Here is a 14541-nt window from a genome sequence, read left to right as displayed (position 1 = left end):
TCAGCCGGCCTACAGGGCAGACGGTATATCGTAGGGGGTTGAAATTTGCACACCTTATAGGTGACAGAGCGGGTCAGTGCCTTTTCTAGGTTCCGACTCGCTGGGGTGCACGGTTCGCGCGTGGGGCGCGCCGGAAGAACGCCACTGAAATTCTGATCGGTTCGTAGATCTTCATTGAGAGCCAGGGTCGAAGAACTTTGTGGACTAAATGCATGCCGATCGGCGACGGGTGCCTCGCATTGGCGGATGGGCAGGTTTTAATTTGAATGAAAAGTGGCGAGAGAATGTGTTGATTTTCTTTCAATGGGAGCAGTTTGTGATACACGTATAAAAATGCACCGCGTTTGCCGCAATGCGCCACATCTGTCCCAAGGCGTCATTTTTGCCGCAAAACGCACAGTTTTGTCAAATATAGTCCGATATGGGTACAATTTGGTGCCAAGATGCATGCTCAATCGCCGGGTGAAAATGCGCCGCGTTTGTCGCAATGCGCCACATATGCCACAAGGCGTCATTTCCGACAAATACGATTGAACGTAATGGAATGGCACGAATAGGGGCAGGGCTGGGAACACTTTAAGTCTGATATTTTAGTACTGATTGGATCCAATTATTATGGGACCTGACATGACCCAGCGGTGTTGGTAGGGGAAGGGGTAGGGGTATGGGTAGTGGTATGGGTAGGGTAGTGGTAGGGGTAGGGGTAGGGGTAGTGGTACGAGTAGTAGTAGGAGTAGGGGTAGTGGTAGGGGTAGTAGTAGGGGTAGTAGTAGGGGTAGTGGTAGGGGTAGGAGACAGGAGTATGGGTAGGAGTAGTGGTAGGGGTAGGAGTATGGGTAGGAGTATGGGTAGGAGTAGTGGTAGGGGTAGGGGTAGTGGTATGGGTAGGGGTAGTGGTAGTGGTAGTGGTAGATGTAGTGGTAGGGGGGGGGGTAGTGGTAGGGGTAGGGGTAGGGTTAGTGGTAGTGGTAGGGGTAGGGGTAGATGTAGGGGTAGGGGTAGGGGTAGTGGTAGAGGTAGTGGTAGGGGTAGGGGGAGGGGCAGTGGTAGGGGTAGGGGTAGTGGTGGAGGCAAAAATAGAAGTGTAGCCCGGGCTGATCCCATGGGACGGGAGGTGACCTATGTGACCTGGCCTGACCCAAAGTGACCGGGGGTGACCCCCTCGACCCGTCTTGACCCCGTATCACCCAAATTTCATCCAACGAAGTCCTCAGAACAGTTCTTTTTTAAATTCTCTTCACATTTCTGTCCATATTTATGCTTCTAGACGACGCATCGATTTGAATCGAACACCATTCGAAAGCAAATTGGCTGGTGCCGCATTTTATGACCACGCAGCAAAGCAAGTGGCGCAGCCGCTTGCTGCTAGAAAAAAAAAAATCCGAGATATACAAGTTGTGAGACTCATAATGGATACTAGATTCTGCAAGTTTTATTTCCCTGTGGCATCTCCTCTGGCAGTGAGGGCGTTGCAAAGTTGCGACATCTGAAGACCGTGCAGATGTTCACTTATGACGTCATAGGTCAGTGACCTGACCTGACCCAAAAATGCAGTTGGTGTCAAAAGATCCGGCTTGAATCAAAGGTCAGGTATTCCAAGTTTCAGCTCTCTATCGCCAGCGTGCTCGGAGCTATCGCGAAAAAACCTATGGGGGGCGGCACCCGCCCCCCCCCCCCTCGGCCGGCGAGGGTTAACGTTTTCTCACCACAAATAAAATGCAAATGTTTGATTTAGCAGTGTATGCTAAGGAAGCGCATTTTCAGTTGTGCAGGAAAATGCTGAAATAAGACCTGAGTCAAAATCATTCGAAGATAAGTCCGACATCGAGTCAGCCTAAAAATGCGTAAAGGACACATGTCATTGCTGGCGCTGAAGCTGACTTGCCCGTAACATAAAATCCAGGCCTCAAATTAACACCGGCCAAATTGCTCTACCCGTACCCCACCGGCCAAATAACCCTGCTAGAGGGGCAATTAAGCCGCTTTGCAAACCTTTGTAGAACGACAAAATTCAGGCATAAGCAGTTGCTCTATCATTTTCAGCTTGCTGTAAAAGAAAGTAAAATGAATGCTACACCTGCCAGCCTTGAGAGAGTGCAGAAGTCTGTCGCCAACTTCCCAGCTACAGCGCTTCCTAAAAAAGCGGCCAAATTACCCCATCCTCCCCTACCAAAAACCGAACCCGCTCCTTGGGCCACTTGACCATCGCAGCCACTTGCAAAATCGATATCAACTTTTCATGGAGGAATACGAGAAGGAGGAATAAAAGAGTGGAAGCAATTTTATGTCGGTACTTTAGTTTTGCCAGTTAACTTTAGTTGGCTTAAGGGTTTGGTGCTCATTAGATTAGTATAGCCATCGGCACGCTACCCACCGCGTGGCTACCAAATGGCGAGCATTCACCACTGAACCACTCGAGTAAACGGCCCCACCGTAGATGCACATGTAGAATGACACGTGGCCCGGGTGGCAGACGGGTTAACGGCACAAGGGAGACGTCCCAGCCAACCACTTGTCATATGTAGAGTAAAGTAGCTGATAAAGGGGGAGATAGCGACAGACCCACAGGCCCGGGCTCGAGTCTCCACCCCTACATCATCTAAAATCATTGCGATTTAGGCAAGATGAATTTACTTTTCGTGAAGTTTCTTTGACTGTATCTTTGGTAAAACCTTCTCATTTCATGATCTCATGTAATATGGACACATAAACAATCGGTGCACACATCAGTATCTCGCATACACTCACAGACATGCAAACACATATCATTGACCTTGACCTAACTTGACCTGAAATGACCTCAGCAGCAAAAACCTGATCGGATAGTGTGACAAAAAGGTTCTAGCTGGCTTGGCACCACAAAACGGCATCGTCATCGCCCGGTACCTATATGATGAGCAGCGCACTTGATATGCAACGGTGACCCAAAACAACATTTTTTTTTTAGTTTGACCTGACCTGGAAGGTCAACGACTGACCTGAGAAGGTAAAACTGGGAATCATTGGATTTGTCTCTTCCCAAAGAATCTTTCTGGTCTCTACCGCGAAGCTCTATCTCCAACAGGAACGAAATGGCGCGGGGGAATGGCACGCCTCCCCCCCCCCCCATGTGCGTTCTAGGATGGGAAAATGGCATGTGCGGGCGAGGGTTAAGTATATCCTGTGATTTGCATAACGCAAAAGGAGAAACATGTAGTTTACTTACGGATGGTAATCGTTGGATTATTAGATTGAATGAATTGCTAGATTAGATTGAACGATAACAGTTGTTAGATTTGCAAGAGCGGTGTTGTATTCGCTTGAAAAACTTCTGAACAACCGATTGTGACCAATGACCATGATACGTGGCAAACAAATACTGACTAAAATACTAAAATTGACTGAACAAATTATAGTTAAGTTCCAATGTGGCATGATGAACTACCTGTGTGGCATGGCATCAACTGTTTTTTAAGGAATTTCTTACAAAAGAAAGTAACATTTAACCTGTGCTGATTTTAATTAATGATCGAGGAGAAGGTCATTTATCTCTCTCTCATTTAAAATACCAAAGCTAAAAAATTTTCATCGAAAGAATGTCGCATAAAATTTTGTCATGAAACAGACGCATTGATATGCTAAGATGTCACGTGCAAAGGTCAAGTGCAATCAATAATCAACGCGTTTCAGCCGCGATTTGGGAGCGCAAAGCGTTTTCCAAGCGAGACGCGTTTTCGACGCGGGTTGCGAGCTGAATTGCAAGTGAAAACACAGCGGACGAAGCGATTTCCGCGCTTGACGCGAGTTCGACGCGATTTGCAAGCGTGTGCTGTGTTCCGGCCTTAAGAGTGTAGTTTCGAGTCGCAGTCGCAGGGTACGCAGTCTCTCGATGCAGGTATGAGACTCTGACAGAATGGTCTGCTGTTGGTGGGAGCATGTGTAGTGTTGAAGTCAGTTGAGTGGGACGAACCGTGTCCGGCTTTGATGGTCAGGGCAAATTTCGCCATCACAGTTCTTCCGATCACTCTCTATGGCCCTATTAGACTGTAAGTAAAGGTCGCGGCCTGCGCATCAAGCTCTGCTTAGATAGAGGTTAGAGCCGATCATTCAATCCACTCGAACATTCCAGCTTATTTTGTAATGCAAATTGCCATCTGACCAAGCTGTCTCTCCCGGCATAGAACTCAGAGTTTTGCCATGCCCTCCATCTCTAACCCAGCCCTCTCTCTTCCACAGGGTACGCGGCCTCCTCGCTGGTCGCCCTGCTGTTGGCAGTGCCGTTCTGTCTGCGTATCCTGGTACACGGCGAGGCTCGCTCGTGGAGCCACTACGGAGCAGCCCTGTACTTCGCGAGACTGGAGCTCTACCTCGGCAACGGGTTCATCGGTGAGTGGCTCTAGCCTGATTGCAAAGCGGTATGGGAAATATGGCGGAGTGGGTTTGGACTTTGGACAGACATCGGGAGCACGGACTGAAACAAAGCACAGCTGGTCTGGTCATCATGGCTGATGGTATACCTACAATCAACATGCCGACAGCGGCTACGAATTTTACTAAGCGTTACCAATTACCTTGTGAACATCGTCTAGGTCTAAACTGCAACATTCAATAACTGGGCCTCAAGACAACACCTTTTACTTCTGGTGACGCTTGAAAGTTTCTATGCGGTCAAAGTTTATCCTGTTTCCTTGAACTTGCAATCTTCTGAACGCGCAATCATCGTTGAGCTGACGGCGAAAAGACCATGACCTCTGGCGACATTTCGGCGTCCCGGATTCGAGAGCAGTCCCCGCTGACCACCTGACCTTGCATCGTGGTATTGTTCGTAGATATGGTTCCCCCAGGTGTCGTATTGCAATGCTGGATAAGAGCTGTACCGATCCGGCTATACCGTGTGGCGCTTTTGCCAGGATCGCTTTACGTTATTGCACTCATGGGCTCATGGGCCAAGGTCATGACAGCCGCCAGGGTAGCTGGGTAATTTGTCTTCTGGGCAGTGAGGATCGGAATTCTAGTTCAACTTAAGCAATTACGCCATTAATTAAAGGCCTTCAGAAATTCCACAGAATTTGCTGGTGCCACACAATGGCCATTATTTTGCCCCGTCTCAGCCCCATGGGGCAACACAGGGATGCATGTTGCATGCAGGACTGAGACGTGGCAGACGGAACAGGAATTGACGTCAATGCATCGCCCCGAATAGCTTTTTTGCCGTCCTGAATTTTCTTCGTCTGACACACATCCATTGATCTTTCTGTTCCCCCTCTCTCTCTCTCTCTCTCTCTCTCTCTCTCTCTCTCTCTCTCTCTCTCTCTCTCTCTCTCTCTCTCTCGCTCTCGTACCCGCACCTCACCCTCCTTCCTCTCACCCGCGCTTATCTGGCACGTGGACTCGCGACAATCCTAACGCTGCCAACAAACGCCCTCCCATCAGCCTGTGCTGTCAGTGCCCTGCAGGTCAGGAGGGGGGGGGGGACAGTGTGGCAGTAGCCAGGGGGAGGGGCACGCAGCAGCAGTGACAACTGACATCATTAGCACTGGCAGGATCTCGACCTCTGCCCCGGTTATAGTCCCCTCCCCCGCAGCGAGATAGCCAATGAGCGACTCTGACCGGAAGGCAGCCGGCCAAACCGGAAGTCACGACCGGAAGGGTGCTCTGCCGGTGATTGTGGTTTAGCGGCGGATTAAAGTCGGAGTGCTAACGACCCTGGTTCGCCGACCGCGGCCAAAGGCGGCCGGGTCTCCGGCGGGACGGAGCGGCCGATACATCTGTGTCGCTGAAACCCGGGGCGGAGCCGGGCGCCAAATCGACCGCGCAGGCCGCTTAGATAAATCGTCACGCTGTGCTTGGTAGGGCTGTCGAATTCTTTAGGTGGTGGTCTTTTCATTCATTTTGATGTGGTGCTGAGGAGTGAGGGGCATACAAATGTATTCAATAATCAGTACTGCTGGTGGTGTCATAAATTAAAACTAAAAAGCGCTCAATATCTACGCTGAATAATCGTTTCAAAATTCAGCATGCCCACGGCACTTGACCCTGTACATACCAGAGAACAGAACCATGGGAGTAGAGAACAACAGAGAGGAACAGTCCAGATGTTGCTGACTATAGAAAGGTCATACCTTCCGGACCTGCGCTGGAGCGATTATGCAGAATGATCTCAGCGGCTTATCAACTTCGGGCATAGCTCATTCACGGACACGTCATTACAATAAAGAACGACATCCGACGGCCACGGCATGCTTGCGTGGCGTGCTCGACACCTCGTACGTCCCTCTGCACGTCCGTTCCACCGCTCGTATATAACCGCTCGTATATCGTCATATTTAACACCGTTATACCGTCACCCGTCCTCAATCCTCATACTTCAATCGCACAGTGACGTCTTCGCGCCGTCCAGACAGCGTCCAATGAGACACATCACTTGTGGTGCATATCAGCAGAGCCGGAGCCCTACTCACTGTACTCAGCTATCAGTCAGGACCCAGTCAGTGCCCTACGCGGCAGCTAGTTAGCACTCAGCCACTTCCTATCCTTGTCTAAAGCGGCACTAAATGTGACGCCTGTTTCGGACAGGATGAAAAGCTGCCACACGCAATATGGGCCGCTGGCGGCGCGGCGGTGGCGAGTGTTGACGGCGTTACGGCAAAACCGCCGTCGGAAGCAGGTGGCGTGGCTCGACTAGTTGATTTACCTCCGCCTCTTCCCGACCCAGCCGAGACGGTACCGGCGCCGACGGCGGCGTGTCAGTCCCAGCCGTCACCGTCGCCGGGCCGCCGCAGCGCGCCTTTGACCGTCCGCCAGTGGTGACGTCACGCTGTGAATGCGTGCACCGTCGCCGCGCCCCGTCTCTCTCGCGGTGACCCAGATCCTGAGGTGTCTGATTTGATCGCGTCTGAGCGCTGGGGCGTACTGCGGTCTGCCGCCGGCCGCCGGCGACCGCTCGGTCCCGGCCGGAAATGGAGAACGAAAAACGCCGGACGATCCACTCGGATTCGAAATTCGAAGCCGGCAGAGCACTCTTGGGAGCTCGAGTTGTCCAGTGAGCCGGAATGGCGCTCAGAAGGGCGTTTTTAGGCGACCATCGAGGCGGAGGGATCGGCACTGCCGGTCGTTAGGTGCCGCGCTGACGGTGGTTGAAAGGCGTTCATCCGACAGTTGTCTATCACAGGATTACGGAGGTGTCGGGGTGAGCTGGACGGCAGATAGCAACTAAGTTAAATACGCCTGAGTTTCAGGGATTTAGGCGGAGTAGCCGATTGCCATCGTTTCTTTGCAATCACCGTAAATGCTCACTGGAGATGTTCTGCGTTTGGGTGAGTCGTCTGCTCTCTCTGACTATCTTACTAATATCAATGTGTATCTGACAGCAATGCGCGGAAAACGCTTTTTTACTTCTAAAAAGAAGCCGAGTCGCATGCATCTCGTAAGTCGCAACTATATGCATGTGCTTTGCAAGCTCAGTCTTTGCTTAGCGCGTAGCATTTAGTGGAATATTAATAGAAATTCAGCGTTGTCAAACTAATGTTTAAAATTCCCGAGAAGCTATGGCTCAATTTCCTTCACTTCTCATCCAGTACGCACTTCTGATGAGGCGCGTTCCAAGTCATTTTCATCTTTCGACATCCCAACAGGCCTACGCACACGCACGCTCGTTTGATGACCTGTTCTGCTATGGATACCCTCATCGCGTCGAGCAATTGGGCACGGTGATTTGCCAGCTCCATCCCCAGCGAACACGTCCGGATGTCATTTATTTGGCCTGTTCTCTGGACCGTCCGGATTTCGGCCGTCCGTTGCTCCTTCCCTCGATCACGCTAAGCCCGCCTCGATCCCATCATTCCTTGTCGCCCCACAAACGAGCGGACGAGCCGGCCCGCATCCCGCGCCGAGGCGCCAGCTCAGTCCCATCTCTGCGCCGCCAGAGAACCGCGATTTCTGCGGATACGCACTTTCATCTAATCAATGGGAGATGGGCTGATATGCGCCCAGTGCGTGAGCCTTTCACGCACTGTTATGGGCTTGGAGAGCAGCTGATTGGATTCGTCAGATGAGACTTCCGATATGACTGCAGATGTGATTGACGGAGTAGATATGAGCTTTGTCCTACTTCTCGGAGAAGCTCAGTATGAGCAATGAATTTTCGTTATGACTTTACCGACGTATCACCTCCAATAAATGTAGATATAAAAGTACCTCCATGTTTCGTCTTGCAAGCCCACGCACATTGCAGACATATTTCTGTAGTGATTGGAAGTCATTGTATCACGTAGGATCACCTGGATGGATTATGTGCAAAAACAGCCAATTTGTAACATCACTGCACGTCACCAGTGCCCAGGGAACCATGCATCTGCGCCGCGTGACTGCCGGGAGACCCTGGCATGCTTTTAGTTCAGCTTGCGCAGTAGCCAGTAGGTGCAGAGGACTGAACCGCAGTACAGTCGGCTGTTGGAGCAGTGCCGCTTTACACGGCACAGCATGTAATGGATTGTACCGCGCAGTAGGCCAGTAAATGCAAGCTTCACAGGCACAGCACAACACTTTGAGGTGTAGTGTGGCATGCCATGGCGCAGTGCTTTTGACGCAGTTAGAGGTCTGAACAGGCAATTCGAGCTCTCACGGCGCAGTACAACACCCTTAGACACATGCACCCCCTTGCCGTCGAAGAGAGGCCATGCGGGTTTCAATCGTGCCTGCCGATCGATCAGCTGTCGATTGGATCTCCAGATCACTGAGCAGCCGCCACTGCGAGAAATCACATCACGCAGTCTCGCTCGCCGCTGAGATGGCACCTGAGATCGGACAGCGTCACGCGAGAGCTGTGGCCGAGGGCTCGGGCTCGGGCGGCCACCAGGACCGGTGAAGGGTAGTCGAGCTGCGGACCAGCCGACACAGCGCAGCCATGAGAGATGCAGCAGCCCTAGGAACAGTCGGGAAAAGACTAGGAGCCTCGTTCAGTGTCACCAGCTAGCAGCGACAGTAAACCCGTCACCGTTTACCGGCATCACCATGCCCCGTACCCGTCTGCACCTGAACAGCGGGCCAACGCGTCCCGCCAACTGGCTGTCGGGAGGAAAAACGGCCGTGATCGGAGCAAAAACGACGGTAACGACGCCACGCCGCCGACGGACGGCCACCGGCAAATGGGACGGGCCGCCGCCGCGAGACTGGGTTGCCGCCGTGGGACCGGCACGTGCGACCGGAGATGCCGTAACAAAAGAACGAGTAAATACGGTGAGACCGACCGCGCCACTTAGCTCGCTGGTCTACAGCGAGCTCTGTGTGATGACGGGATTGATTAGGCTCAGTGATGCTGAAGAAGTTCAGTGGTTTCGGGTGGGGACGTGGGGATGAAGCGTCAATCTCGGAGCGAAACTCGAGAAGATGCGGAAAGTTTGTGATTGTTAACAGTTTACCGTGAGATTGCACGCCTCAGTTTCCAGAAGTTCTGACAATGTTTGTAGATTGCCAAACGAAGCGAAAGCAGGCTGAAGAAAATTGCTTCATTATCTTTGCGATAGCTTCAAAGAAGGTAGTATATTTTCCGATTTACTTCATTTTTTTTCGACACAATTCATTCTCAATTCAATCATTTTCATTTACAGAATCATCCACACTCGAAGTTCAAAGAATGCCTATTTTGTCATTGCAAGTTTGTGTCCCATGTGTGTAACACGGGTATCCGAGGTCACTCTGGGGCCTGGGCCGGTGCCATTGCCTGTCACCCAGACTGCCTTTGAGCCGAACTGTACTGATGCTGGTTTGGCGCCTCAACACGACGGTTACAGCCAATATTAGCCGACTTGTAACGCATCACCACATCCATTGGACGTCACGAGGACGTGATAGGTATCAGGCCATTGGGCGGCACCACGACACCAGCGGGCGGCGTCAGTTATTGAAAACTAATGACACTGAAGTCGATAGAATGCGTCGCAGCTCGTTGGTTGTCAGCGTCGAGGATCAATAGTTTTACGAGTGATATTCAGGGAAGATCAGTAGGTATTCACTATCCACACATCGTGAGTGATTGCAAGTAGGCCGTAACAGGCGTTGTTCCCAGCTCAGTCTAAAACCTATCGCAACCTCCCCAGTTCCGTTCGCCATGCCCTCGTATACCTCTCAATCCCCTCTAACCACACTTCGTGACTTGTCTTGTTCTCTCTAGTCTCTACCATGCCTCGTAATCTCCGCAGTTCCTTCCACCGTCAGTCGCAAGTCGTAACCTCCCCAGGTCCGTCTGCCATCCCTCGCAACCTCCCCAGTTCCTTTCACCCACCTGGCCCGGCTGCCCAGCGTCGGACGCGTCGTTTCGCCGAACCAGTGTCATCCACCGGTAGTGTGTCGCCCCCGGCTGCGGCAGGTGGCTGCGGATGAGCTCAAATTGACCGGTGGGACGGACCCACAGTGCCCTCGGGCAGCGACGGCAGCGGTGGGATGTTTGTCCAGTGGCGGACGGCCTGGCGATAGGCGGGGGCGATTCTCGCTATAGAGAGAGAGAGGGTTATACGGTACTGGGCTGGATTGAGGCGGATCGGTGACGGAAGTGCGCTGTCCTAGACTGGACTTGATTTGACTACTGGAGATTAACTGGAGTGGACTTCCAACATATTGCACCGAATCAGCGTCATGCCTGAATTGCAGTGAATGAACTGGGGTGTAGATTGGAACCTGTAGCGAAGCCACAAACCCGTCCCAGTGTGGTCTGTCTCGGTCCAGGAGTCATGCAGCACCCAACTGTCCGGGAACTATGGAACTATCCTTACCTGCGGAAGTGCGGAAGTCGGCAACCCCCGTTCGGTGGAAGGATAACGCGGATAACACACGTGTCAGGCCCAGGCCGTCGACCCCTCCTAAGGGGCGTGATCGGGTGGTGGCCAGGTGTTAGACGCCGGGCTTATTCCGGATAATGTACCGTAGTCCCTGGAGCAATATAACTTCTGCGCACAATCTGGGTGGTTTATGGTTTCTCGGGGATTTCACGGTCTTAAATAGAAAGCCTGTCGCGCCTGTGTACTGGCGATGAAATAATTCTGTCAGTCAGGGACCACATAAGACGACGGACTGCGTTGCATGCCACAAGCGTAACAGCCTTGATAGTGACCTGTCAGAGACCAGAGTTGAGCGGAGCCCGGAAAGCGGATACACCACATTTTTTTTGCATTTGATTGGAGGAACATTTTGTTTGAGTAAAACAAACGCGGTAATGGTATAACAACTTTGGCCTTCAACATATCTGCACTGCCCTGCCGTCCCTTCTTTGCTGGACACAGGTCATCCATCGCCCGCGTTACCTTTTTATGTGCGCTTTCTCTTCTCCCCAGGCTCCCTGAATGTTTAACCTGGTAAACGGCTCTCATTGATGGCGAAACGATGCATCTGTTTGACTTTAAGGGCGTGGCATGCGCCAGTGCCGATGCCTTCCCCAGAGAATGACGTCCTCACATGCCTTCCTCAGTGTTTCTTTACCACCTGAGCTTATTGCCAAGCCCGCGCGCTGGTGCATTCCTTTATATGTTTATACATATCGACATTGCCTCTAGGCGGCGACTAGTCCGTCTGTGCAGCACTTTTCCAGGTCTGCCGGGGCTGATGCATCTGTGGCTGTGCCCTCTCATGGTCTGCGGTGCTGACGTTATGATCTCTGCCCCCAGGCCTGTCGGTGCTGATGCTATGATCTATTCCCAGTTCTGTGGTGCTGACGTTATGATCTCTGCCCCCAGGCCTGTCGGTGCTGATGCTCGTCGCGCTGACCACCGAGCGCTACATCAGCGTCTGCCATCCGGTGCGCGCGCACAACCAGACCAACGAGGGCCGGCGGGCGCGCATCACGCTGGCCGTGCTGCCCGTCTGTACCTTCATCATGTTCTCGCCGTACACGCTGCGGACCAGTGTGGTGGCCTGCGCCGGCGTCAACGGCACCACCTCCTACCGCATCGCCGAGAACCTGGCCTTCACACAGTCCGTCTACTACCTGGTCTACAAGTGGACGCTCAAGATCCTCTACAAGATCGCGCCGACGGTGGCCATCACCTACCTGAACCTGCAGATCTACTGGTCGTATCGGCGCGTGTGCCGCAAGCGCCGCTCGCTGGTGCACATGTCGCGCGAGCAGCGCGCACAGCAGACCGACGAGCACCGTCTGATGATGCTGCTCGGCTCCACGGCCACACTCTTCTTCTTCTGCAACTTGCCGATGGTGGTGCTGAGTGTCAGCTTCAGCCAGTCCATGATGTGGTCGTATCCATTCCAGGTGTTCCGCGCCGTGTCAAACGTGCTGGAGATCGTCAACTACTCGTTGACATTCTACATCTACTGTCTGTTCACCAAGGAGTTCCGCGACACCTTCTTCAAGACGATCGGACTCCGTGAACACAGCAGTGTCATGGTGCCCTCCAAGAGCTCCAAGACGGACGTTTGATGGCACGCGCACGGCGCCGCGCGCCGGGCGTGGTCCCTCTAGCTGGTCTGAGAGCGCGTGAGCTAGAGGTACAGATGCGTAGGTACAGAGGGGATGCTGTGGAGGCTTGGGTTGGAGACAAAGTCGTGGAACGGTATAGAAAGAGTGGTATTAGTGGTTACGGTATGGCTGGTACTGTTCAGAAAAAGTATGGGGTGAAGCAAGGCTGCAGTTTCTGACGACCGGTGAAGTACTCGTATGCGTGTGAGCAAGAATAATCAGATACGACATAATCTCATAAGTGTGTGAATAGATGTTGCACATGACTCTACATCAGCATCTGATGCGGCATGATATAGGCTCTGGCCCAAAGTATCACCGTACATACCTAATATTTATTGCCCATTGTTCACTCTTGCCATTCATTTGTTTCATGTTTGCAGAAATATGGAGTGACGCACCAAACTGGGATGATTATCAGTCATGTTTCATTAGGCGATTAATGTCGGTGATGGTCTCTGCGGTGTATTAGTGTGACGTCACTCGCCAGTGTCATCATTTCTCGTTATGGGGTAGCACTCAGTAAGCGTGCATTGTTGCTAAATACGCGATTGGGAGTGTTTTCATACTCGAACTGGTAGCATAGATCCGCGTTTTTCAATGTAATGTATCAATATTAACGCGACATTGACTAGGCGCGTAACCAAGCGCATCGATCATTATGGCTGATACAATGACTAATTTGCATCAAAACGTTCTCCAAAATTATATTCAAGGTTGATAAGGCACATCAAGATTGATGAAAACAAATAAGGCCCATCTAGTGCACATTTGATGTGTTTGGAATAACAGGTGTGCTCGTATTTATTGATTTGATCCTCGCTGTTTGTGTTTACAAGCCTTGTTTATTTATGCGATGTTCTGATCTCTGCAATATCGTTACCTCTCGAATCGATATCATCTCGCCGATGGCGGCGCGCGCGCGTTTGTGTGATGTGGTGTGAGTCATGCGCTGACAATCAGTGCCGGGCCGGCGCTGCCTGCGGTCTTGTGCCGTCTGGGCTGTCTCCGCCGTCCCCCCGGCGCAGTGTCATCCTGACCGCCCGGTGTGCGCCTCCTGTGAGGCCCGGCGGCGACGACGCGGTGGTTGGCTATTTTCGGGCCAGCACAGCACCGGCATTGATGGGATTCTATGTCGCGTGACCCGACAACCATAACGTCATCTGATGATAAACCAACAGGTAACTGTCGCGTCTTCGGCGAAGCGCCGTCAACCTCCAACCCCAACCCCCACGGCAGCACTGTATGTTTTACCATGGAACCATTTCCGACAAACTCACGGTACAGAAACACACTGCCTTCAGCAGTTTTTTAACGAGTCAGGAATCACGAGGGGTGACAATATGAGCCGTAACGGCGCGTCACTGTGAGTTCACATCCTTGGCAGGCCGGCCGACCGCTCACATAGCTCGACCGTTCACATAACTGGTATGCGGCCTGTCACAGCCCGCGACACTCGGGCATACACGGCATAACTTCTAATAACGCCGCCTAGGTCGTATGAATAACTACGATCTGACGCCACCCTAAGGTCGCCTTTGACCTGCTGAGGGAGGACACGTGCCCTAGCGTTCGGCGAACTATAAAAAGTCGACTGATCAGTGATCTATCAGTGAGCGGGTGCCTAGAGCCTGTCCGAACCGTACGGGATAGCTACTCTGCGACCAACTTGATAGCACGTCTACCGAATGTTTCGAATTGCACATACAAAATAAACACGTATTTGAAACGAAAGCCAAAATATTGTCGATTACTCTAGCCTTTCATATAATTTCTGTGCTTAGAGGAATCAACGTGAAAATCATTTCACCGCAGAATGTAACCCATCGCCTGCAGGCAAATGCGACAACACGCTTTTCAATCATCGAGAGCCGAATCACTCCCAATTTACCAGTTGGAGACGCACTTTAAATCTCTCAGGCTCCGAATGATATCAACACAAATGGCCTATGCAAATCAAGTCGGGATGAATAGTGGCTTGCGGCAAACAACTGTCAGGGACAGAGCACGACCATCAAACTAGTGGCGGGGTCGGCGGACGGCGGCGCGGCCACGAGCCGGCCACTTTCCTCCTCAGACGGCGCGTGGAGACGTAAACA

The 14541-nt window shown here is 52.1% G+C and overlaps 1 protein-coding gene across 1 annotated transcript; it reads left to right on the top strand.

Annotated features, from left to right (window-relative positions):
- Positions 1 to 3654: 3654 nt before the first annotated feature.
- LOC122391427 (probable G-protein coupled receptor B0563.6) lies at positions 3655 to 13628 on the top strand. The gene is made up of 3 exons (XM_043385327.1): positions 3655 to 3874; positions 4216 to 4365; positions 11706 to 13628. Exon 3 carries the CDS (start codon positions 11720 to 11722, stop codon positions 12401 to 12403), a length of 684 nt encoding a protein of 227 aa, XP_043241262.1. The 5' UTR covers positions 3655 to 3874; positions 4216 to 4365; positions 11706 to 11719; the 3' UTR covers positions 12404 to 13628.
- The last annotated feature ends 913 nt before the right edge of the window (positions 13629 to 14541 follow it).

This window comes from Amphibalanus amphitrite, unplaced genomic scaffold (genome assembly GCF_019059575.1).
Source record: "Amphibalanus amphitrite isolate SeventyFive unplaced genomic scaffold, NRLGWU_Aamphi_draft 000437F_arrow, whole genome shotgun sequence".
Classification (NCBI taxonomy): domain Eukaryota; kingdom Metazoa; phylum Arthropoda; class Thecostraca; order Balanomorpha; family Balanidae; genus Amphibalanus; species Amphibalanus amphitrite.
Note: the sequence above shows the minus strand (reverse complement) of the source record. Positions and strands in the feature narration are given on the sequence as shown.

Coding starts and splice junctions, on each gene's coding strand:
- LOC122391427 (XM_043385327.1), top strand. CDS start 11,720: ATGCTCGTCGCGCTGACCACCGAGCGCTACATCAGCGTCTGCCATCCG.